At 55.6% G+C, this 24573-nt stretch overlaps 2 protein-coding genes across 22 annotated transcripts in view; both read left to right on the top strand.

The window, feature by feature from the left end:
• The window catches only part of BRD4 (bromodomain containing 4), an 89699-nt gene extending 73194 nt beyond the window's left edge, over positions 1-16505 (top strand). For 4 of the 21 annotated variants that reach the window (XM_045573567.1, XM_036415920.2, XM_036415921.2 and 1 more), the window contains 9 exons: positions 472-582; positions 9561-9613; positions 9744-10113; positions 10702-11286; positions 13482-13862; positions 13973-14103; positions 14208-14413; positions 14491-14734; positions 14988-16505. In XM_045573567.1, coding sequence (XP_045429523.1) covers positions 472-582; positions 9561-9613; positions 9744-10113; positions 10702-11286; positions 13482-13862; positions 13973-14103; positions 14208-14413; positions 14491-14734; positions 14988-15056 — 2150 coding nt within the window. In that variant the 3' untranslated portion in view covers positions 15057-16505. Of the gene's footprint in view, positions 1-471; positions 583-852; positions 1170-1205; positions 1530-2488; positions 2985-5055; positions 7251-9560; positions 9614-9743; positions 10114-10701; positions 11287-13481; positions 13863-13972; positions 14104-14207; positions 14414-14490; positions 14735-14987 lie in introns of those variants that run through there. The other 17 variants (XM_036415927.2, XM_036415922.2, XM_036415926.2 and 14 more) reach the window with 17 other exon arrangements.
• Positions 16506-20055: 3550 nt separating this feature from the next.
• EPHX3 (epoxide hydrolase 3) lies at positions 20056-23624 on the top strand. Its single transcript, XM_036415986.2, has 7 exons — positions 20056-20675; positions 20883-20968; positions 21263-21420; positions 21512-21640; positions 22526-22629; positions 22727-22863; positions 22953-23624. The coding sequence occupies exons 1-7, from the start codon at positions 20433-20435 to the stop codon at positions 23176-23178; spliced, it is 1083 nt and encodes a 360-aa protein (XP_036271879.1). The 5' UTR covers positions 20056-20432; the 3' UTR covers positions 23179-23624.
• Positions 23625-24573: the final 949 nt, after the last annotated feature.

Genomic DNA, 24573 nt, shown 5'->3' with positions numbered 1-24573 from the left:
TGGCTCAGCATTTGTCTGAAGACCAGTAGGATTTAGGATCCTTAGCAGGGCTTTGTATGCAGTCTTCATTCCGTCCCAGACTGACTCCAGGGGTCCTTGGGCCGCTTCACTCACTGTCAAGAAAGTTACTGAGGAAGCCTGAGCCTGACGGTCCTTCTCATAGGGAATTCCTTCCTTCCTGTTTCTTAGTCCTGATGAACACTGCAGAGGGGATTCTGAGAGATTGGTCAGGGGCAGGGCAAGCTTTTTGAAATTCCAGAATTAACTGAGTTTTTGGCTAGCAGGCAGTAAGTTAGCATCTTGTCACTGGGGAACATGGGGCTGGTTGGGGGCTAGGGTGCTGTCAGGAGCCTTCTGGCTTATGGGGCACAGACTGCCCCTGGCCCTTCCCCCAGGCAGCAGAGTAGTTTGTATTAAGAGCAGCCCCAGGGTTGGGCCTTGCCTGATGCCGTTCTTATTGTTTTACTACAGCCGAGAAAGTAGATGTGATTGCTGGCTCCTCCAAGATGAAGGGCTTCTCTTCCTCTGAGTCTGAGAGCACCAGCGAGTCCAGCTCCTCTGACAGTGAAGACTCCGAAACAGGTTAGGGTCCTACTCAGCATCTTGGCCCACTCCTCCCTGTGTTCAACACCATTTGTCCTATGTGATGGTCGTAAGAATTGCCTGGCCATTATTGTAACTCTAACTGGGGTGTTGGGTAGCCTGGCATCCTGGTCTCCTCATGGCCTGGGCTAGGAGGACACAAGTGGCTGAAGGTATTGGCAATGCAGAACTGGGGTGGGGGAAAACTGGTGAGGATATTGGGTGTTGGGGCCCAGGTGTTGGCCTTGATCCTAGTGTGACCCTGCACAGCTCCACAGTCTTCCTGCATCAAAGTCACATACAGTGTGGCCATCCCAGGTAATGTGCTTTATTCGGCAGATGTGGAGCAGCCTACTTTCAGCCCTGCTGTCCCCAGACCGGGGCACTGCCATCCTCATTAGTGTGCTCACTGCCATGTTGGTGGCTCCTAACTGCGCACACTTGGACGTGGGAGTCCTGTGCCTCTAACAGTCCTCCTCTTTATGCTCCATGGGCCTGCACATGTGCCCAACCTGAGCAACAGTTTCAGTGTTGGAGGTATGGGGCAAGTGGAGAAGCTGGGAGCTGCACAATGGCGGGAGGGAGGCCCTCTTCCAGCTGTGTGCTTTCCTGATGATGCTCAGGGGAGCAGAAGCTCAGACTTACCCAGAGAGGCTAAGGAAGAAACCTGGCAACCAGCCTGTGCTGTGAGATGGAGCCAGCTGTTTCCTTGGGGTGGCCACTGCTGAGCAGACAATCTACAGACTACCTGAGAGCTGGTCCTGGGGCCTCAGCATGTCCCACCAGGCAAGCAGCAGTGTACATGTCCACAGTGGGGAACGTGTGTGGACAACAAAGCATTTTCTTTTGTGGACCTATCCTGTCTCTGGTATTTTATTCTAAGTGGAAATAAACCATAAGCTCCACTTAATCGGTTCATATAAATAATGTGACCTTATTTTACAAAGGAGATTTGACGATCATTCACAGCATCTGGGAAGTGATGCTGCTCTGAGGCTTTGCATGCACAGGTTCCTCTTGTGGGCTCAGTCTGTTTCTGTCAGGGGAAGCTAGGGACTAGGGCCTCTGGTCCTTGTCACTGTCCTTCCCTGTTTAAGTAATGGCACCAGACTTTCCAAGTGAGTGGAGAACCCGCCTGCAGGGAAATTAAGAGGGTGCTGAGGGCTTTCCTGAGGCTCCAAATGCTGAATTACCTCATTTTCATTGGGCCCAAATGAGAAGGAATTCATTAGGCCATGTTCTGTATTTATTGAGGTGTTACTGTATGCAGAGGCTAATGTGTACAGCTTGCAGGTCACCTTTGTCACCATCCTTTATTTTACTTTATTTTTTCTATCCATCAAAACCCCCTCTCCCCCCGTTCCATTTTTATCCATTAACCAGCAGGGGGCGCCCACAGCCCATGCTTCTGTCCTGGAAAAGGCTGCCTAGCCAGGCTGCTGCCCTCTGCTGGGTGAATGGCTGTATTCCTGGGCCCAAACAGCATTCCCGGTAGCAGTTGACTTCTCACTTTGGGTGCCAGTCACACCTAGGGTTTGCCTTCACTCTGGGGTTCCTAGCAGGCTGCTACTCTTAGGGGTTTCTCATCCTTTCTCCTAAGGATTCAAGTGGTCAAAAGAAAACACTAAAGGCTAAAATTGGTATGCGGCCTGGTCATTAAATCAGCCAGCTTGGCTGAGTGTGAACTACTTTGGTTGATGTGGTACCTTAGGGGGCTATGACTGGCCTTTGCCCCTACCCCTCAAGCTTAGCAAGACCACTCCAAGGCTCCCGAGTTGTCCTGCTGCCGTCTTTATAGGGTGACCATGACGGCATTTTCAATAGCTCTCTCCTGTTGCCAACATGTTTTTTCTTTCTTTTTCTTTTTTTTTTTTCCCCCCCCTTCACATTTTCCCCTCCTTTAAAGAAAGTGGAAAGATTGTGCAACAAGTAATCTGAGAATCCTGGGAATAGCTGTCTTGGCGGGAAGGAAGATGAGATTTACAGTCTCCGAGCTGCCAGCCTGCAGGAACTCGGGCTCTGGTTAACCAGCCTGACTCCAGCTTATCCCTCTTCCCATGCACCCTTCCCACTTTGGGTTTGTGAGTCTTCATTTTGCCTTAATGGTCCTGGCTTTCCTTTTCCACAAGTTTGTACTGGAGAGCTCTGTTCTGGGCCAGTAGGGGCTTCTGCTCTCAGGAAGGACCCATCCTGTGGGTTTGTGTTCCTGTGGCTCAGATGTTCCAGGTCCCAAGATGGGATGAACCGCTGAGGACAACCATTGCCACCCATCCCTCACAGGAAACTGCACTCACTTCCCAGGCAGCTCTCCCAGCAGCTGCTCATGATGGGTCCATGGAGCCGGACAGCCCCGGTTTCTGCAACCAGTTTCAGGTGGTTTTGCCGGGGCAGGCATATTAGAGGTATTTTACTTGGTCTTTGGGGGCTTAAATTGGTTTTCCCTCCTTGTGTTTTTATTTGTATTGGAGCTAAAATTCCTGAAGGGACCTATATTTTGTCACTTGTATTAAGTAAGAGTTCTGCCGATACAGCCCCGAGACATGAGTCACCAAAAGAAACCGAGCAGAGGCACTAACTTGGGGACCCTTCCTCTGGCTGCTGTTCACAGATAAGGATGCTGAGGACAGATCAGGGCATGGGATTGGTCCTCGGGGTCATTTTGCAGTTCAAGGAGGTGGTGTGCTCACAGAATAGGGGAGGAGGGCAGGCATAGCTTTCCCAGCCCAGTCCCATTCTGGCACATGATCCCCACTCAGCAGCACAGCTTTTAGCCTCTTCCACCACATTTTCTGAGCCCAGCTCTAACTTCAAGTGTGAATCTGCTTGAGAGTTCAGTATTGGGAATACAGAGTGAGTACAAGTGTCAGCATCCCACTGCCCTAAGGTATCTGTAGACCTTATCTAGGCAGGCTCAAGGTGCCCCAGTTTTCCCTTTCCACTGCTGTCCCAGGTGGCTGCGGCTTCCCTGTCACCAGTGCTATAGGATCCTGTCGAGCGAGTTAAGGGGGCCCGGGATGTCCCAGGATTCTTCATCCTGTTTCCCTCCATTATATTGCTGATGTCTGGCTCATTTTGGGTGGGGGTGGACACACAACTTGTGTCCCTCTTAGGAGCAACCCTTGGCATCGACTACCAGGGCTGGGACCTAGGTTCAGCGTTGTGGGGTATTTCTTTTGGGCTTGGCCTGGTCTTCTAGCTGCAGCTGGAGCACACTCCAGCTATTTTAGTCTCTTCTTTTCCTTTTCCCAGGATTGAAGCATGTGGGTGTTTTTTAATAGCTCCAGGGGGAAAGGAATGCTTTATGTTTTGGAAAGATTTGAGCTGGAAAGTGCAGGCAGAGGCCATGGGGCATTTTTCCCAGACAACCAGCCTCAGCTTCTAACCCACAGAGTCTCTGAGGGACTTGGTCCCAGTCTGTTCTTGGGACCTGCTGTTGCCTGCTCCAAGGGTGTGCCGCTTGCTCTCGGGGCAGTGGAGAGGTCCCTGGTGGGGGTGGGGGTGGGGGTGGGGGAGTAGGCAGAGACCTGGAGGACTGGGCTGTAACCAGTCTGCCCACACTGCCAGGTGACCCCTCACACACCCACATGCAGCTGTCGGGATTCTGGGGCGGGGCTAGCCTTGTGGAATGTGCCCTGGGTGAGAGGCTGAGCCAGTGGGCGGGTTTTTCCCATGCATGCACTGGGAGGCCATGGGAATGCAGTCAGTGTCCGTGCATCCGGGACTCTGGCAGAGGCATCTGCTCTGCTGTTTGGGTGGGAATGACCCTATGCTTCTGGCTGGTCGAGGGGAGTTGAATCCCACGTCCCAGAAAAAGAAAGGACGACTTTCCTCCTTGGCCTGTTTTTATTTTATTCTACGCCCCACCCCCCTTAACAGTGTCTGTAACTGATTCTCTTTTTATAGTTCACTGTTTTGTTTCTTGGGGTTTGTAGGAATGCAGAAATGAGATGTTAGTTGTAGATGCTACCTTCGAGAGCCCCTATCTTTTCTTCCCTCTCCCCAAGTCCTTAGTAGAGCCAAATCACCTTCCTGAGATGGACAAAGTGCAGCAAAGCAGGCCCAGGGGAATAAGCTCAGAGTTAGTGGGGCCTGATGGCATCGAATACCAGGCTGGTAGGACAGGCAAGTAGAATAGGAAGAGATCTCACATTAAAAGACTGGTAAAGTAGATGCTATTGTACATTTAGAGTGTACATGGGACCCAATCCTGGAAGCAGTTTTATCTAAAAGCATAAACGTGCATGGGTGGTTTCAAAGACGTCCATAACCCTTGTAACGGGCAGGTGGGTCTGTCCCTGCTCTCAGCTGGCCAGGCTGGGCAGGGCTCCTAGTCTCCGGCGCCGTTCTCTGGTGTCCTGTCAGCGAACAGGGCACAGGAGGCTGGCTCGGTCTGCAGTTCTTCTGTTCTTGTGACTTGGAACGGTACATTCCACACCATTTCTCTCACACTGGTTTCTCTTTCCCTCTATGTAGGTCCTGCCTAATCATTGGACACGGACTCTTAATAAAACGGTCTTCAGTTCCAGATTCCTTCCCAGCAAGCTCTAGCTTAAGTCCATTTTCTTCTGTGAAAGGGACAGGACTCCATCAAGTTATGGAATTCCTCAGAGCCCTGGGCCTGTCCCCAGGGTGCATTAGTCATGTCCATCAGAGCAGCACACGCCTAGTCCCGCCTCCGGGAAGGCTGCCTTGCCTGGCTGGCCGCCCGGGCCTCCTGTGTACAGACTGCCCGGCTGTCCCGCCCAGCCTCCCTGGTCGTCTGGGTTCCTCTGGGTGGGTGGCTCTCCCAGAGTGATGACAATCTCGCTGCACACGCATGCGTGTGGTGCTGCTTCATGTGCAAGGCCCCATCACAAGTATGTTATCTCTCTCTTCATCCCTCTGTCTCTTTCTGGGATTCTGGATCCTAACCACTTCCCTCCTGGACCTGGCAGTGACATGTAGATCCCAGAGGAGATCTCATTCATCCTATGGAAGAAAGAACACACTAATACCTAGAGCTTTCCCAAGTGAGGAATGGGGGCTGTCCCTCGGCACACCTTTTTTTAGTGGCCCCTGCAGCTCCATCAGCCGAAGGCTATCACCAGCCACAGCTGACCCACAGCCCCTGGAGGCCTTCCATTTTTGTGTTCCCGTGGTTGCCTATTGGGCATTTTCCCAATTTCTTTAGCCTCTTCTAAAGTTGCGTAGGGAAAGGACCTCCTGGGCTGCCTTTTGTCCTTTCCAGGTGAACAGGAGCAGGCTGCAGTGCGGTGGCCACTGGTGAGGGCATTCGGGGAGGCGGCTGTGACCTGGCCCCGGGAGCCCATCATCTCTGCCCCCAGTAGTGTCAGTGTCTGGGTTAGTAGGTGAGAAAGAGCTCTTAAAATCCAGGGCACTGAATGGTCAGTGGTAAGGGCATCAAAGCCCTTAGAGCCAGCTCCCGGCACATCTCTGAGGGACATGGCCAGTGCGAGCACCCTCCTGTTTTAGTCCCCTGGAATAACGGCTTCTGCTGGGAGTTTGGCAGGACAGCGTGGCCGCATCATATAAGCCCTCTGAGAGGCACTGACGAGGCTTCTGTGCTCTAAAAATAAATATTGGCCCTTTTTTGGTCATGAATCCAGCATCTTAGCAGAAAATTGCCTGGAGTGAAAAGTCCCCTGAGGAACAGCATCAGCCTTAAAAGGAATTTTTTTTTTTTTTTTAATATAGTTTGCGCATACTTCAAGACCTTGCCATCTGCTGGCATCTTGAAACCAGCCTTCTGGAACTGGAGCTGGCTTGAAGAGGTGCAGTTCACCATCCACAGGCCCAAGCAGCTCTTGCTGCCTCAGACTGGCCTTGGCCTTGGGTTCTAGCTCTAGCCTCCCACCCGCACACCCAGCCTCTAGGGTCTTGCTGTAATGCTGGGAGGTCTAGGCTGCTCTCTGGTCCTCTGGCCAGTCAACTTCCAGCCAAGCACTCTTTGCCAAACAGACTAATTTGAGTTGCCCTTTGGCCTGTGCCTGATGTGTTCCCAGTACAGCTTGGTCTAGCTGAGGCCAGGGGTCTTTATGCCCAGAGATTCCCAAAGGACAGTTGGGAAGTGGCTGGCACTGTCTTTCTGGGAAGTTTCTTAGAACAAATGGAAGCCGGATTCCCACAGTGTCAGCCACGTGCCACCCCACCCCTTCCCACACACTTGTACATGGACTGTAGTCGAAGATTACGGAGCCCTCACACCCTCCCTGTTCAGGGATCCTGTTCTTCTCGCCCGTGGGTTTTCATCGGGCAGAGAACATGATCTTTAGACTCCAACTCTGACCTGTGCCCAGTGCCCCAGGCACAGAGCAGAGCCCTCTCCTTACTGAAGACCCTGTGCTCGGGCAGTGGGAGGTGCCAGCCAGGCCTCAGCTCACCAGCTGGCTTCGGGTCCTAGGGACTTGCTGAGGGGAGGGAGCCCGCTGTGCCAAGACACTACTTAGTTCAGTTTAGGGCTCCTTACCTTTCCCTGCCCTTACTCTCCGTCCTGTCTCCTTCCCTTGATTTGGGGGGCGTGGGAGGAGGAATCAGTGTTTTAATCAGATTTTACAAAAACGTTTTAATTCTTTGTACAATTACCATCCTATGTAAAGATGACATTTGTGTTCAGTTCAAGATTTTCATGGAATAAAGATCACACAGTACTTGAGGCCATCTTCATGTAACCCTTTCTAGAGAGTTTTGTGTGGGGGTGTCTTGGGCTGGTGTGTCGTGAAGCCGTGCACCTCTGTTTTGTCTTCCTACCAGTCACTCCAACATGAGGCTCTGGCCACATGAGCCAGATGCACTCGCCCAAACTGGCTCCAACACCCTTGGTCCCCGCCGGTTCTCTTAGTCCTCTGGTCCTGAGGGTATGCTTTGTGCCTCCAGCCTCTCTTCCACTCTAAGGCTGTCCTACCCGGCACTGCCACGGAGCCCTGAACCACTCCCAGTGACCTTTCCAAGGCAGCCAAGACCTGTTCCCTGGAACCCCCAGGGTCCCATTGCACTTTGTCCCCAAGTATTCTCATAGGGGCCTCTCTCACCACACAGCCTATGGGGAGAGAGGGCTCGGAGCCATTCCTCTTGTATGGTGGCAAAAACTGTGTTTACGCAAGTGCATAAGGTGACAGGCCACCCCCACTCTATTCCCATGCCACAGTGTCTTCTGGTCAGAATTTACCCACTGGCCCTCTTCCCCCAGTTACACACACACCAGGCTCCCCAAAAGCATGCCCAGTGTATGAACAACTGCCTGCAGCCTCCCTCGACACAGTTTCTGTCCATGGAATTGATGCTGGGAGAGGATCCTTCCTGGGAGGACCAACCAAGCCTCTTCCACTTCTTTGGTGGCCACTCAGCACTGAGCTTTCCCCTAGCACGTGCAGGCCCCTTTGGTTCTGGGCCCCAGCATCTTCAGTACAATGCTTCCCCCGTTCCCCACCATGTAGCCGCCAGAACCTATGGCCTCAGTCCTCAAATCACCTACACTGTCCCCTTGAATGTCTCACCCACAGCAGTGTCCCTTTCCCCAGGTGTCCTATTGTGACCCAGAGTCCTGAGCCCCGTCTCCTGGAATTTTGAGTGTCCCAGTTTGGGGCTAGGCCTACAGTTCTCATGTCCCAGGTGTCCCAATTGCTGCCATTTGTATGAGGATGTGTGTCTAGCTGCTGAGGTCTGTGTCACCGTCTTGTCTCGCGCATGGAGTGGTGAACTCTTGCAAGGCATCAGAACCCTTAATCCCTTTGGGTGGCATATGGCGCCCTGAGGCTATGCACCTCACAGAACCTTTGCATGGCACTCCGTGAAGCAACTATGTGAAGAGGTAGCCCTGCTTTGGGCAAAGCCTATGTCTTCTGACCCTAGCAGCAAGAGCCAGCATCCTGGCAAGGAGCCAGGGGATGCCAGGCAAAAGAGACGTGAGTCCAAAAGGCGCTGTGGGTCCCAGCTTTCCACCTGGTGGTTAGCAACTTCATCATTCCGCAGCCCATGAGCACTGGCCTGGCTCCTCCTGCCCTCTCTCTGGGGTTTGCGTACCAGTGGAGTTTGGCCAGGGGCATTCAGCTGACTAGTTCCTTAGAGTGGGTAAGGGGGGCATGCTGGCTCTCAGCGCGCTCCTCACAGACGTGTCCACACAGTGGCGGCACCGAGCTGTTGACCTGAGGACCCAGGGCACATGCTGCCTTCTCCCTGCAGCGCGTCCACTGCATACCAGCACAGCTTTGCCGAGGCCATTCTCGAGAGGAAGGAGAAGCTGGCCATGGCGTTGAGCATCTCCCTGTTTGCTCCTGGTGGTTCCTGGGGGGGTTGCTGGCTGGCCTGCTTTCCGTCCCTCGCCCCCTCCCCTTAAAGTACTCACACTGTGGCCTTCCTCGTGTCCGCACTCTGCTCACCTGTACCATGGTTCTGGGGCCAGACTTTGGCTCAAGCCTGCACCACACCTCTCACCCTAACTTAATCTATTTGCCTCCTGGGGGGATGGGAAGGAGTACACCTCAGCCATTGAAGGCAGCTGTGCGGCTCCTTTACACTTGTGTGATCCAGGGCAGCTCCCTTGACTTCTGAGCCCCACTTTGCTCATCTGTCAAGTAGTTATGATCATTTCCAACACCATAGAGATTCCAAAACAGTGGGGAAGGGTGTAGACACTCAGATTGCCTTAGTGGCCTGTCACCAGAAAGTAGGGGGAGATGCTGGGCAAGAGGTCTACAGAGTCCAACCCCCAGTTCCCTGGTGTCATCCTTTAATGCAGCTAGGGGTCGGGAGGGGCAGGGGGCCTTCCAGGCATGGTCCCCGCTAAGAAAAGTGGCAGGCAGATGGGTAGGTGACACTCCCACATTGTCTTCTTCCCATAACAGACTCTCATATCCAGACAATCCAGTCACCCCGTCCCTGACACTGGTCCTCCTGAACTCACCCTGTTTTCTCCTGGTTCTACATCCAAGGCAGCTTAGTCTTCTCCCCTAGACCTCACTGCCTTCTCTTTTCCTTCACAGAGATGGCTCCGAAGTCAAAAAAGAAGGGGCACCCTGGGAGGGAGCAGAAGAAGGTACGTGATCATAGAGGTGTCTTCCTTTAGGGGAGTGGTGGTAACCTGCCTCTCTGGGCCCCGGGGGACCCTGGGGCTGACCCGGAGGGTTCTGCCTGCCTGACATCAGCCTCTGTCTGTCTGTCTGCAGCACCATCACCACCATCACCAGCAGCTGCAGCAGGCCCCAGGCCCTGTGCCCCAGCAGCCCCCACCACCTCCCCAGCAGCCCCCGCCACCCCCACCTTCGCAGCAGCAGCAGCAGCAGCCACCCCCACTACCCCCACCCTCCATGCCACAGCAGACTGCTCCCTCGGTGAAGTCCTCGCCCCCGCCCTTCATCGCCGCCCAGGTGCCCGTCCTGGAGCCCCAGCTCCCAGGCAGCGTCTTCGACCCCATCGGCCACTTCACCCAACCCATCCTGCACCTGCCGCAGCCCGAGCTGCCCCCTCACCTCCCCCAGCCACCCGAGCACAGCACTCCGCCTCATCTCAACCAGCACTCAGTGGTCTCTCCTCCAGGTGAGCTGTGGCCGTGGCTGCCCAGGTTCAGGGAGGCCCTTTCCCACCCTGGTCTCACCATTCTGCCACTGGGCACTCGGGGCAAACTTCAGAACCCACCTCAGCTTCAGTTGTCTCTAAGGGGAGGTCACCAGCTTCTCAGGACCATTGTGGGGATTACCCAAGACACCCCAGAATAGCCTTTGCAGACAGTGCTTTGGTACAGAAGATTCGTTTGTGCTGGGTCAGGCAAAAAATATGTGACCCCTCTGTACCTCCCATTTACAAATGGGGACACACACACTCATCCCAGATAGGAGGGTCGGATGGGGGCATTTAGGACATGCCTGCTTTGAGACTTAAAGACAGGGACTAGGTGGAGGAAGGGAGGGAGGTGGGAGGCCCAGGCCACCTGGCAGGACAACACTGGTGAGGGCCGGACCCCCCCCCGTAGACCTTCCTGGCTGCTGTCTTTATTCTGGGGATGGTGAGAACCTGAGGAGGGTGGGGGAGAGTGCTTGTCAGAGGTGGGTGGAAGGTCAGGTTGGAGGAGAACGGCCGGGCTGAGAACCACAGGAGTCTCACTGCCACACTATTGTGTCCTTCTAGCTTTGCACAACGCGTTGCCCCAGCAGCCATCGAGGCCCAGCAACCGAGCTGCCGCCCTGCCCCCCAAGCCTGCCCGGCCCCCTTCTGTGTCACCTGCTCTGGCCCAACCACCCCTGCTCCCACAGCCCCCCATGGCCCAGCCACCGCAAGTGCTGCTGCAGGAGGAAGAGGAGACACCCGCCCCACCCCTCACCTCCATGCAGATGCAGCTCTACCTGCAGCAGCTGCAGAAGGTGCAGCCCCCCACACCTCTACTCCCTTCCGTGAAGGTGCAGTCCCAGCCCCCGCCACCCCTGCCACCCCCGCCTCATCCCTCCGTGCAGCAGCAGTTACAGCAGCCGCCGCCACCTCCACCACCCCCGCAGCCGCAGCCGCAGCCGCAGCACCAGCCGCCCCCCCGACCTGTGCATATGCAACCCATGCAGTTCCCTACCCACATCCAGCAGCCCCCGCCACCCCCAGGCCCACAGCCCCCCCACCCGCCCCAGGGCCAGCAGCCACCCCCACCGCAGCCCGCCAAGCCTCAGCAAGTCATCCAGCATCACCCTTCACCCCGGCACCACAAGTCTGACCCCTACTCAACCAGTAAGTGTCCTCTGGTTTCTAATCCTAACCCAGGGAGGCTGGGACTGGGTCCAGGGTTTTGAGTAGCCAGGAAGGTCAGCTCGTGCTTCAGGCTGAGGTTGGAGAGGGGTGGCTGCCTTGGTGTGGGTGCTTCTTGTAGTGTCTCCATCAGGTATGTCTTGCGTGCAAGCTGCGATGGCTGAGAATAAGGCCCCCACTGGCCCTCCTCTTGGAACTCAGTCAAGAATGTTACAGTTTCTGGTGATTCCTGCTATGTGGGAAGCCTGGAACCTGAGAGGCACTCCCATCTGTGGTTAGAGCAGGCTTCCAGGAGAAGGTGGCCAGAGGATGAGCAGCAGTTAGTTTAGCAGCTTTGGGGGGGAGGGGGGGTTCCAGGCAAATCCAGGGGCAGGTGTGGGCAGTGGGGGCTGTTTGAGAACCTGCAGGAATGGTGCTCTGCTCTTGGTGTCTGAGGCCCATCTGGTGGAGCCAGGGCCATGTTGGGGAGAATTGGGCTGAAGATCAAAGATAGTGTGCCTCCCACCTTCCCCTGAAACCATTCCTGTCTCCTGCTGCTTGGTCCAGGCTGTCACATTTTCCGACAGCATTGGTCAGGTCACGCTCTCTTGCCCTTGGGCATTTATTATCTAAATGTCTGTAAACAAAACATTCTGGCCAGCCCAGTGTGGCAGTGTGGCATCGATGCCTCATGGTGTACTGACGCACAAGGGTCAGAGTTGAGGTCCCTGTGGGGTGCAGCATTGCTCACAAATTGAACAGGCCATAACTTTACGTTGTGACTGCTGCCAAACCCAGCAAAAGCTGCCAGGTACCGAGTGGATTGCTGCAGACCTGGGCCGAGAACAGCAGGCTGTCCTCCCTGGGAAAGGCCCGCGGGCCAAATCCATCCCGCCAGGCCTTGCAATGTGGCCCGCACCGCGCTGTCATCACTGCACTCTGCTGCGTTTCCATCACAATGACAGTTTATGACTGTTCAGTAAACCATTCGGCCCGCGATTTAGGCTGGATTTTAGATTTTGGCCCCTTCTCTGATTGAGTTCGACACCCCTACAGTAGTGAGTGGTGATAGGCGATGAGACCTTTAGAAGAGCCGGGGCCAGGGGGAGGGGGAATTAGAACCCAGCTAGGGCTTTGGGTCTAAGCCAATGCGTTGGAATCCTAAGGAACGCAGCAGCATCCTTGGGTGCTGACCAGCTCTCAGGCTCCGCCACGGGGCCCCCCCTCTCAGTGTTGGTAGAGGAAGCCACCAGCCAGCAGGCGATTCCTACAGATCATAGGAATTGTGCCTGTGCTGGGGGCCAAGGCACAGGCACAAGACTGGTCCTTGCCATCGTGTCATCTCCTTAGCAGCTTTTCTGACTCGAGAGAGAGTGTAGAGCAGTCAGTTGTGGGTCAACTCCAGGCCCACTAAAATGGGCACCTCTGCCCAAGGGGCCTGTAGAGGGCCTGAGGGTGTCTGCGCTGGCAGAAGAAGCAGGGCGGTACTCAGCCTGGGTTGGGTGGTTCAGTGTGAAGACGGACCAGGAACACAGACCCTGCAGAGCGGTGTCTTTTGTGGGTACTGTGGCGTGTCCCATGGTGGAGCTGGCCACGACATGTGGGATTCAGTCTGGAGGGTGTGCCCTTGCTAGGGTGGATGGAAAAGTTTAGGGCAGGACTTGGTGTCTCCTCCACGGCCCAGTCCTGAGGGGCTGGCCCACTTGATCTAGGCTATTACCTCACCAATGAAGCTAAGGTGTCAGGCTTCAGTGCCTAGCCACACCTTTCCCAGGGACCAGTATGGGGCTTTCCAGGCGCCTGCCCTATATAGGTGTTTGTACCTTATGGCCGCCTAGGTCCCTGCACCATTGTTGGGATAAAGATCGGTGGACTGGCCCACTTCCTACAGGAACCACAAGCTAACTCTGCTGTGGTGCAGGCCTATTCCAGGCTATCGTAGGCCTGAAGCAGCTGTGTAGACAGACAGGGCAGGCCACACGGGAACAGCCAGAACCCAGGCATTGCCATAGAACTGAGAGCATGGCTCCACAAAGCCCTGCTCCACGCTGAGCTTGGGGCCTGACTGAGCAGGCCCACAGGCCCCATGTGTCGGAGCTCCCTGGTGAGGCTCTGATGGGATTGGGGGACCAGACTGGGCCCAGGACTAGCAGCCTCCACACCAATCCGGCTGACATGCTCCTTGTCCCCTTTCCTAGGTCACCTCCGTGAAGCCCCCTCCCCGCTTATGATACATTCCCCCCAGATGCAACAGTTCCAGAGCCTGACCCACCAATCGCCACCCCAGCAAAGTGTCCAGCCGAAGAAGCAGGTAAAGAGCAGGGCTGGGCCTCGGCCCCCAGGTCCAGGCACGGGCCAGGGCCAAGGCCGCCTGCCTGCCTCACCGGTCGCCATGCCTGTGCCGTCCCAGGAGCTGCGCGCAGCCTCTGTGGTCCAGTCCCAGCCCCAGCCCCTGGTGGTGGTGAAGGAAGAGAAGATCCACTCACCCATTATCCGCAGCGAGCCCTTCAGCCCCTCGCTGCGGCCGGAGCCCCCCAAGCACCCGGAGAACATCAAGCCTCCCACCCACCTGCCCCAGCGTGAGTGTCCCGGCCACGCTCTGCCAGAGCTGAATGTGAGCTGTTATTGGCGGCCAGGCCGCCCTGCCTGCCCCAGGGGGATCCAGGCCCACAGGCTGTTTGTGTTCCAGGGCCCGAGATGAAGCCCGTGGACGTTGGAAGGCCTGTGATCCGGCCCCCTGAACAGAATGCACCCCCAACGGGGGCTCCCGACAAGGACAAACAGAAACAGGAGCCGAAAACACCAGTTGCCCCTAAAAAGGTAGGGTCCGTGGGCCCACAAGTGCACCTCACTCCCCTCACCCCAGGAGACCTCCGTATGGCAGCAGGCCCCCTCACCCACCCGGTGGTCTCTCTGCCTCACAGGACCTTAAAATCAAGAACATGGGCTCCTGGGCCAGCCTGGTGCAGAAGCACCCCACCACCCCGTCCTCCACAGCTAAGTCATCGAGTGACAGCTTTGAGCAGTTCCGACGCGCTGCCCGTGAGAAAGAGGAACGGGAAAAGGCCCTGAAGGCGCAGGCTGAACACGCAGAGAAGGAGAAGGAGCGACTACGGCAGGAGCGCATGAGGTGGGCGCGGGCTCCGCGGGCGGGGGCTCCTGGGGCGCCCCAGGCCCCAGGCTGACCTGGAGCCCTGCTCTGCTCAGGAGCCGTGAGGATGAGGACGCACTGGAGCAGGCCCGGCGAGCCCACGAGGAGGCACGCCGGCGCCAGGAGCAGCAGCAGCAGCAGAGACAGGAGCAGCAGCAGCAGCAGCAGCAGCAACAAGCCGCTGCAGTGGCTGCAGCAGCCGCCGCCCCCCAGGCCCAGAGCTCCCAGCCCCAGTCCATGCTGGACCAGCAACGGGAACTGGCCCGAAAGCGGGAGCAGGAGCGAAGGCGCCGGGAAGCGGTGAGTCAGGGGCCCTGCTGGGGAACCCCAGGGCAGGAGTACGGCCCTGGAGGAGTTGGGGGTGGGGACCTGAACTCGGAGAGGGGGCAGGCAGGGAGCCCTCCAGTGTGTGCTTGGAGCAAGGAGCCTACTTGTCCACACGAGCTGGCCTCGGAGCCATGAGGTTCCAGGGAATGGGCCCTAAGGGAGCTGCCGATGCTGGGGGGGAGGGGGCTCCTCTCACTCTCTGACTCTTCCCTCCTCTTTCCTCCAGATGGCAGCTACCATTGACATGAATTTCCAGAGTGACCTATTGTCAATATTTGAAGAAAATCTTTTCTGAGAGCACCTAGGTGACTTCTGACTTTGATTTTCTGGCAAAAAGTTGACTCTCCATAGTGTTAGGCGTGGCAGCGGAGGAGGTAGCAGCATCCACAACCTGTCTCTGGGCCTGGCCCTTGTGCATGCTATGCCAGGGCAGGCCTGATGGGCAGCTAAGGACTGTAGAGCCCGTCTGCCTTACAGCCAGCCGGACGTCCTGCCACCCTCACAGGACATCAGTTCAGAACACGTCTCACTATGAGCAAGTGTCGGCCAGACCCACGTCCGCGTCCCCGCGTGTGGGCAGAGACCATACTCTCCGCCAAATGTCTACACAGTACACAGAGGACATCGTCGCCGCCGTCAGCGTGACTGGTTTTCTGTCCCCGAGAGCGTGACGTTCGTGACGTCCTGCCTGCCGGGAGTCCTTCCCCACCCCAGCCTCGGATGCCTGCCCTGGGACAGCAGGGCCGGCCCAAGTGAGCTGGAGGCCGGAGCGGGCACCGGTCCACCCCCTTGCTGGCACTGACTTTGCCTTGAACAGATAGATCCCACCCCAGCCCTCCCCCAACAAGCCTTTAATCAAGAGCCGCTCTCTGTAAGTGTTTGCTTGTGCAAAAGGGAATAGTGCCGTGGAGGTGTGTGTGTCCATGGCAATCCAGAGTGAGGAGACTGTCACGCGCGTGTGGGCCAGCCTCGCCTGGTGAGTGAGGCCACCAACCAAAGTCAGTTCCTTCCCACCTGTGTTTCTGGGTTTTTTTCTATATATATATTTTTTTTGTTGGATTCTATTTTATTTTTAATTCTCCTCCGAACAATGGCACTGCTTATCTCTGAAATGGTGTAATCCTCTCGTCATTGGGCAGCAGCTGCCACTGCGCTGTGGGTAGTGTGTGACTGTGGCTGTATAGTGAAACATAGTTGGCATATCTTTGTTTGAAGTTTGTTGGTGACTCCACCAAACTGGTGTAAAAAAACCTCAAAAACCCACAAAAACAAAACAAAACACAAAACACAAAAAAACCTGCCTACATTGTACTCAGTTTCAAACTTTATTAGTCTGTTTTTAATTACAAAACCAGAAAGCTGTGTTTTCTTTTTCCAACCCCATTCATTGGCTTCTTTGTTTTTAATGTCAAATCTGTTTTGAGTTGTTTTTTTTACCAGAAAAGGAAGGGTCGGGCTAGGGGACGAGGTGAGTGCCAGGGCCACAGACTGAGGCAGAGGCTCCTGGCCTGGCACCCGCTTGGTGCCACCTGCGAGCACTTCCCTCACTTTTTTTTTTTTTTTTTAAGTTTTATAATTGGAGCCCTTGGTGAGGTTACACGTGCCATGATAACCCACTCTACACCACAACACTGGTGCCTCAGTGTTGGCCATACTCTGGAGTCAGTGACTGGTTTGACTTTCATACAGTGAATATGCATTTGGTCTGTACTGATCATGGAATAAACACATCTCTCTTTTTTAATGCTGGTGTCTCCCTGACATTTCTTTGTGAACCACCTGTTATCTAGGCTAGGCCCAGGAGTCTCCAGACCCCTAATCACGTCTCTGTAACTCCCACCAGGGGCCACCGAGCCCATTTCCCGTGGTCTTCCCCTGCCATCCCAAGCCGAAGCTGTGACAGGGAGCCCAGGTGCCCGTTCTCCCCTCCGCGGCAGGTGGTGTGCTCCGGGAACCTGGCCAGATTCCAGACAGTATTCTCCTACATCCTTGTCCCCTGCTCACCAGGGGACTTGGGCCACCTCTCCCTCTTTGTCTCCCTCTACTTAACTCTTTTCATTTAAGCTCAGGGTTAACCAGATATTCTTCGATAAGTGTACATCCTCCCAATAGGAACCTCCCTCCCATGCACACAGATGCACACCCACTCATTCCTGCCAGAGAAAGTCCACCAGGTGGCCACCCTTGTCTGTGTGCCCATCAGTAGCCACAAGGCAAGCGGGGTACTCAGGAGCAGCCCCTAGGATGAAAGATGAAAGTATATCATTTATATGTATGCAGAGACACAAATGGAAACGTTGCTAGCACTGTTTATTAATCCACACCCCCCTTGACCGGTGTATTGTGTTTGGGATCTCCCAAACCTCCAGAGAGGTGCAGTTCTGGCATCTAGCCAGCCCCGCCACCACCACCTCTCCTGCGCCCCTGCCCCGTCCTCCAGGCTCTTCCTCGTAAACACTGTGCTGGTTCAAGTGTGACGGACATTTTGGTTCTTTGGGGTTGCTTCTGTCTCATCCCACACCCGCCCTCGTTTTTTGTTCTGTGTTTTGTTCTGACACTTCCCCAGATGCACACAGATCCGGCTATTTAGCTGGAGAAATGGCTGTCTCCGCCTTCCTTCTAAAGAGTGAATTCTGCCATAGCCCTCTCCACACCTCCCTCACAGGTGTTTCTCTAACTGGGTTATGATTAAAACTTGGATCTATCTATTTAATTTCTCTGGCCATTTCCCAGTCCCTCCCACAGTACTAGAAATCTTAGTCCTGTACAAGAGTGAGAGGTGTGTACAAGCCCCCACTGTACTGTATGCACGGATCGCTTGGCCAATAATCATGTCAGTGAATCTGAGACTTGTATTAAACACTTTAGACATTTGTAGAAGGGAATTCGTAGACTTTTCACTTATATACTAAAGGTTTTTTTTTTTTTTGTGCAGTTCTCATTGCAAAAATAAACATTTGTACTGAATATAAAATTACTATCCTGTGACGACTGCTGTCTTTTTGTCTGAGGGTAGAGCTGGGGTTAGGGGTGGGGGAGTGAGAGTCAGTATTGTGTACTAGGAGCAGAGGAAGAAGTAATGTCCCCAGACGCCCAGTCATGCAGCAAGATGAGAGAGCTCGGGGGGGGGGGGGGGGGGGGTAATCAGGGTTGTCGAGTGGTCAAGAGAATTGATTTTATAGAAAATGTAAAAGAAACTAAAGCTATGATGGTCTAATCATACAAGAAAAGAAAGGTTAAGAGCAGGAGAAACAAACATTTGTACAATACAGGCAGAGTCGTCTTGGACAACTACTTGACTGAGTGCATTGTTTACTAAGGCCCAACCATGTAAACCACTATTCCCTTTAAGTAGCAACTCAGGGACTTAATTACGGCCCCAGGACAGTAGAGTGTTCAGCAATGACAATACAAACGTAAGAGGAACAGTGGAAGGTGAGAGGGAAGCTGAGAGATGACAAAAAGGGATGAGTGGAGTGTTTCAAATGAGAGGAACCAGTAGAAAAACTACAGATGGAAAAAAGCATGTCCAGGGGTGATGATATGATCGAGTCGATGGATGACATCTCAAACATAATAAAGAAGTAGGCACAGCCCAGCCAGCATGGCTCGGTGGTTGAGCGTTGTCCTATGAACCAGGAGGTCAGTTTCATTCCCAGTCAGGGCACATTCCAGTGTGGGGAGTGCAGGAGGCAGCCGATCAATGATTCTCATCGTTGATGTTTATCTCTCTCCCTCTCTAAAATTTATATATATAGCCAAAACCGATTTGGCTCAGTGGATGGAGCATCAGCCTGCGGACTGAAGGGTCCCGGGTTTGATTCTGGTCAGGAGTATGTACCATGGTTGCAGGCGCATCCCGGGTGAGGGGTGTGCAGGAGGCAGCTGATTGATGACTTTCTCATCAATGTTTCTAACTATCCCTCTCTATTCCTCTCTCTAAGAAATCAGTAAATATATATATTTAAATATATATATATATATATATATGTATATGTATGTATATATATGTAAAGAAGCAAGCACATAAGCACACTGAGGCACCCAGGATACCAACAGGAAGCCAAAAGCATTCCTATGGCTGCCAAAGGCTGGGAGGTGGAACTCAACACAGCTGCTTTTCTCAGAATCCTGGATTGCTGTTTAGCCAGTTGTATGACTTCGGGCAAATGACTTAACCCTCAAATTGCAGGTTCGTGATCTGTGATGCAGGAGGAGTGTGGTATTAGCACTTACACGTAATAGGGTTGTTATAAGGGTTGAATAAGGGACCGTGAAATATTCAGGGTCTTGGGGAAAGGTTGCAAAACGAGGAAGAAGTCGCTAGCCTGGCCCAGGCCCACTTCCTCTTTCGGCCACAGTCCCGGTGACACCACAGGCCCTGTCATCCAAGGAGTCAAGGGTATCCCGCCCTCCACTTGCTGCGGGGCCCGGGCCTCAGCACCTGCTGGGCTCTCGGGCGGGACCTGTCGCCTGCACATCAAAATCACCGACAAAGTCCAATCACCGCTGTGCAGGGGCGGGCCAAAGGGTCCCCTGGGCCAACTGGAGGCTAGCAGGACCCGCCTTTGAAACCCGGGCTGGAGGGAGATGCTGAAGATGCTGTTAGATCTCCAAGAGCCAGGCCGAAGGGTGGGTCGCGCGCTCCCCGGGGAGGGGAACTCCCGGGAGATGGCGTCCGGGGAACTCCTGAGGGAGGCCTTCTCAGTCCGCAGCAACAGCCCCAGCCGCCCTCCTAACCTCAGCGGCGGCGCGGGCTGCCCCCTCCTCACACCTCCGGGTCCGCTTGGCCCGCCATATTGGCTTCTGGCCACGCCCCCTCGCCTCATTGGCCCAGGTTTCTTGCTCAGTCCTTCCCCGCCCAAAGTTAGACCCCGCCCCCTCCTCCGGGCTCCACCCACGCGCCTAAGCCACGCCCCCAACCCTTACAAGGCTCCCGGGCCAGGTGGGGTCCACCCTTTCGGTTCCTGGGCCACACCTGTCCTTCAGTTCCCGCCCCTTCGGCCCACGTTCCTCTCAGGACTCCCTCCTCTTCCCTTTTCTTTTTAAATATATTTTATTGATTCAGAGAGGAAGGGAGAGGGATAGAAAGGCAGAAACATCAATGAGAGAGAATCATCGACCAGCTGCCTCTTGCATACCCCCTACTGGGGATGTGCCCACAACCAAGGTACATGCCCTTGACCGGAATCGAACCTGGGACCCTTGAGTCTGCAGGCCGACGCTCTAGCCACTGAGCCAAACCAGTTTCGGCCTTTTCCCTGTTCTTGCAGGACTCCCGCCTCCCTCTGGAGTTAAACTCTCACGCACCTGCCGAATCCTCCTGGCCCCGCCCACATGCCAAGCCCCGCCCACCGCTCTGGTTCCTCGCACCCCTTTGCCCCACGGATCCTCCCCGCCCACCGGAGCCTGGTACCTGCGGGCTCCGCCCTTGCACCCTAGTCTGGTCCCCAGTGGCCATCGCGCCCAGGGAGGTAGGTGTTCAGCTGGCACTCAGGTAAGTCGCGTTCTCTCCGCGCGCTCCCCGCACCCCGTCGGCACGGAGGGGCCCCAGGCTAAAGGCGGGGGGCTCCGCAGCCCGGACCCCGCCTCGTCGCTGCTGCTGAGCGCTCCCCCGGCCCCGAGTCCCGACGGCGGCAGCACCAGCACCGTGGTGCCGGACCGCGGCGTCATGCCCGAGCTGGTGGTGACGGCCCTGCTGGCGCCGTCGCGCCTCAGCCTGAAGCTGCTGCGCGCCTGCATGTGGAGCCTGGTGTTCTCCGCGGCGCTGGTGGCCGCCGCCTTCTACGGCTGCATCGCGCTCACGCACGTGCTGTGCCGGCCCCGGCGCGGCTGCTGCGGGCGCCCCCGGCGCGCGGCGCCCGTCTGCCTGAGAGACCCCGAGCTGGGGGAGCACTGCTTCCTGACCCTCAGGGTGAGCGCGCGCGCGCTCGCGCGGGGGCCATCGGGGCTGCTGTCGGGGCTGGAGTAGGCTGGGAGGCGGGGCTGCGGCTTAGTGAGCTGAGCGCTAAGCATTGCATCCAAACATAAGGCCGAAATGAGGGAGGGAGGGGTGTTGGAAGGGACGGTTTCAAGCATAAGGAAGCGGGGTCCCTCAGATCTTGGGCTGTACCTCCCCCAGAGCTCGGGCCTGCGCCTGCACTATGTCTCTGCTGGACGTGGCAACGGGCCCCTCATGCTCTTTCTGCACGGCTTTCCCGAGAACTGGTATGTCTGGGGCCCAGGGGACTGACTGGGTGCACAGGACTCGGGGGTGGGGAACTCAGACCATCAGGATACCCAGGAGGCAGGACCAGGGCTGGGTACTCTGGGGGCGGCGAACAGATCTAGGGCTCCGATGGGATGCAGTGGGACAGGTTTTGTAGGAGGCCCCAAGGAGATGGGCCCCAAGGAATGAGAAACAAGAATGAGTTCACTCTGCCCCGGATGGGTTTCTGCTAGGTGTGGATGGAGGTGCAACCTGGGGACTCTGACAACCTTCCTCTTCCTCCTGCTCCGCAGGTTCTCCTGGCGCTATCAGCTCCGGGAGTTCCAGAGCCGCTTTCACGTGGTGGCTGTGGACATGCGTGGCTACGGCTCCTCGGATGCACCAAAGGATGTGGACTCCTACACAATGGACCTGTTGATGGTGGACGTCCAGGATGTCATCCTGGGCCTGGGTGGGGATGTGTCCCCATCCCTGCCTTGTCCTTCCCCACCCCTGACTCACCTCTGCCTGGTGCCTCACTTCCGTTTCCTCCCATCCCTCAGGTTACTCCAAGTGTATCCTTGTGTCCCACGACTGGGGTGCGCTTATAGCCTGGAACTTCTCCGTCTACTACCCATCCCTGGTGGAGCGGATGGTGGTGGTCAGTGCCGCCCCCATGTCCGTGTACCAAGGTGTGTCCGGGAGTCCAGGGGGCTGGGGTGCGTCTGTTTGAAGGAGCATGTGTTTGTGCCCACACCGCTCTGTCCATCGGTCAACACTCCTGGGGCTGCAGGGTCAGCCGCGAGCCTGGGTCCCTTCCCCTGTGGGACTCCCAATCTGCCATCGATGACAGTCCCTTAGGAGTTACTCACTGTGACAACTTCTCTGACAGTACAGTTCCTCGTACAATAACCTTCCCAAGCCACCTCGGCTTAGGAAGGTGTCATTATCCCCGTGGTCCAGCTGGGGAAACTGAGAGAAGTCAAATGGCTTTCTTCTGGCAGTGAGGGCATAGGTCACCAAGCAGCCGCAATAGCATGAGATGCCATCTCTGGCGACCCAGTGCTCATCACGTCACTGATTTTAATTGCCAGCATTGTAGTCAGAGCTGAATACTTGTTCTTCCCCTCTTTTCTCCCCCTGCCCCCTCTCTCTCTCGTTGTTGCTTCTTGCCCATTTCCATCTCTAGACTGTCAGCTCCCTGAGTGTAAGGGAGTTTTATCTGTCCTGTTCACCACTGTGTCTCCAGAGTCTAGAACAGGGCTTGGCACACAGTAGGTGCTCAATAAGTGCTGGTTGGACGAAGCAGGCCTGGGCAAGGAAAGCACACAGTGGAGGTGGGCGAGCCCAGGAGCTGCAGAGGGAGGTGCCCCATTCTGTGGGTGCAGTGCCTCCTCAGCAGGAAGGGCAGCTGGTGCCAGGGTAACGGGGAGTCCGGTGTCTTCACGGCTCAGACGGGCTGCGGTCGCATGCCTGAGCGTTTGTGCATCCGTGTGCCTGTCCAGGGTGTGTTTAGGGGCACAGGCATGTGGAGCCGCCCAGGCCCAGGCCTCATGTCTGCCTTCCCCTCCCCCTAGAGTACTCAGTGCGCCACATCGGCCAGTTCTTCCGTTCCAACTACGTGTTCGCGTTCCAGCTTCCCTGGCTGCCCGAGAAGGTGCTGTCCATGTCTGACTTCCAGGTGAAGCAGAGGGAAGGCCGGGGGTGGTTGTGGGTGGAGGGAGGGCAGGTGGTTGGGTAGATGGAGCACTGAAGCCAGAGTCTGGCTTTGCCCTCAGATCCTGAAGACCACCCTCACCCACCGTAAGAGGGGCATCCCACGCTTGAGCCCCGATGAGCTGGAGGCCTTTCTTTATGACTTCACCCAGCCTGGGGGCCTCACCGGGCCCCTCAACTACTACCGGAACATCTTCCGGTAAGTCCGGGCCAGGCAGGAGCTCGGGAGCGTTGCTGGGGAAAGGGGTAGGGGCTGCCATCCTTCTCTGCCTGTCTTGTCTGTCACAGGAACTTCCCCCTGGAGCCCCAGGAGCTGGCCACGCCCACCCTGCTGCTGTGGGGGGAGAAGGACCCCTACTTCGAGCAGGGGCTGGTCGGGGCCATCGGCAGGCGCTTTGTGCCCGGCCGGCTGGAAGCCCACACCCTGCCGGGCGCGGGGCACTGGATCCCGCAGAGCCACCCTAAGGAAATGCACCAGCACATGTGGGCCTTCCTGCAAGACCTGCTGCACTAGCGGCCCTCGCTCCCTGGCCCGCGTGCGCCTGGGAGACCACACGGCGACCGTTCTCAGGCGCTCTCTGGGGCCGTGCATGGGGGCGGAACCCCGAGATCGCACACAAGAGCGACGGCGGGTGTCCGGGAGCACGCCAACCCGTGTGCTCACCGGCCTGAGTGTGTACCCGTGAGCAAGCACGTTGACTCCAGGAAACCAGGGATGCCTCTGTCCCGTGGAGCTACATGCTGTGTTCTCTCTCCCTTCCCTGGGGCCCCAGTTCTCTGGCCAAAATCAGCACCCTGAGACCCTGAAGTAAACTTTTACTTTTCTGTCCCTGGTCCTACCTCCATCCAGTCTGGGTCTTCAGCTACATGCTGCTTTGTCCAATATAGGCTTGGTAGTCACATCTGGCTACTGCGATCTAATTGCAAATTAACTAAAATTAAATACAATTAAAAGTTCAATTCCTGAGTCATAATAGCCATCTTTCCAGGGCATGAACATAAAAAGTTCTGTCAGCCTGGCCAGTGTGATTTCGTGGGTGAGCATTGACCTATGAACTAGGAGGTCACGGTTCGATTCCCTGATAGGGCACATGCCCAGGTTGTGGGAGGCATATGGAAGACAGCCGAATAATGATTTTTCTCTCATCATTGATGTTTCTATCTCCCTCTTCCTTCCTCTCTGAATCAATAAAAAGTATATGTTTTTTAAAAAGTCCAATCAGCTGAAACAGGTTTGGCTCAGTGGATAGAGCATTGGCCTGTGGACTGAAGGATCCTGGGTTCGATTCCGGTCAAGGGCATGTACCTTGGTTGCGGGCACATCCCCACTGGGAGCTGTGCAAGAGGCAGCTGATCAATGATTCTCTCTCATCGATGTTTCTAACTCTCTATCCCTCTCTCTTCCTCTCTGTAAAAAAAATCAATAAAATATATTAAGAAATAAATAAACAAATGAAAAGTCCAATCAGACAGTGCTGATGAGGATGTTCCCAGTGGAGGGGCTTCCTGCTTGGCTCCTGATCGCCTCCAACGGAGGACCTCCCTGGCCTAGGACTCCAGCGAGGCCCTGGGCAGCTCCCTCCCATGATCATCCAGTCTTAACTCCAGGCCTTGTCAGAAACCGGCTTGGCTCAGTGGGTAGAGTGCCGGCCTGTGGGCTGAAAGGTTCCAGGTTCGGTTCCGGTCAAGGGCATGTACCTTGGTTGTGGGCACATCCCCAGTAAGGGGTGTGCAGGAGGCAGCTTATCTCTGTTTCTAACTCTCTATCCCTCTCTCTTCTCTGTAAAAAATCAATAAAAATATATATTTTTTAAAAATTTGAAAGGGCAAGGTCTCTCGCAGCAGCCTGGGAGAGACGCCTGGGGTCTTGTCTCAGGTCCGTGGGAAAACAGCTCTTGGCTCCCTTAGG

Source organism: Pipistrellus kuhlii, unplaced genomic scaffold (genome assembly GCF_014108245.1).
Source record: "Pipistrellus kuhlii isolate mPipKuh1 unplaced genomic scaffold, mPipKuh1.p scaffold_m20_p_52, whole genome shotgun sequence".
NCBI lineage: Eukaryota > Metazoa > Chordata > Mammalia > Chiroptera > Vespertilionidae > Pipistrellus > Pipistrellus kuhlii.
The sequence above is the reverse complement of the archived record's forward strand: the minus strand, read 5'-3'. Positions and strand labels throughout refer to the sequence as shown.

Coding starts and splice junctions, on each gene's coding strand:
- EPHX3 (XM_036415986.2), top strand. CDS start 20,433: ATGCCCGAGCTGGTGGTGACGGCCCTGCTGGCGCCGTCGCGCCTCAGC. Junction 21,421..21,511: donor GGATGTCATCCTGGGCCTGG/GTGGGGATGTGT, acceptor CCCATCCCTCAG/GTTACTCCAAGTGTATCCTT. Junction 22,630..22,726: donor TGTCCATGTCTGACTTCCAG/GTGAAGCAGAGG, acceptor CTTTGCCCTCAG/ATCCTGAAGACCACCCTCAC.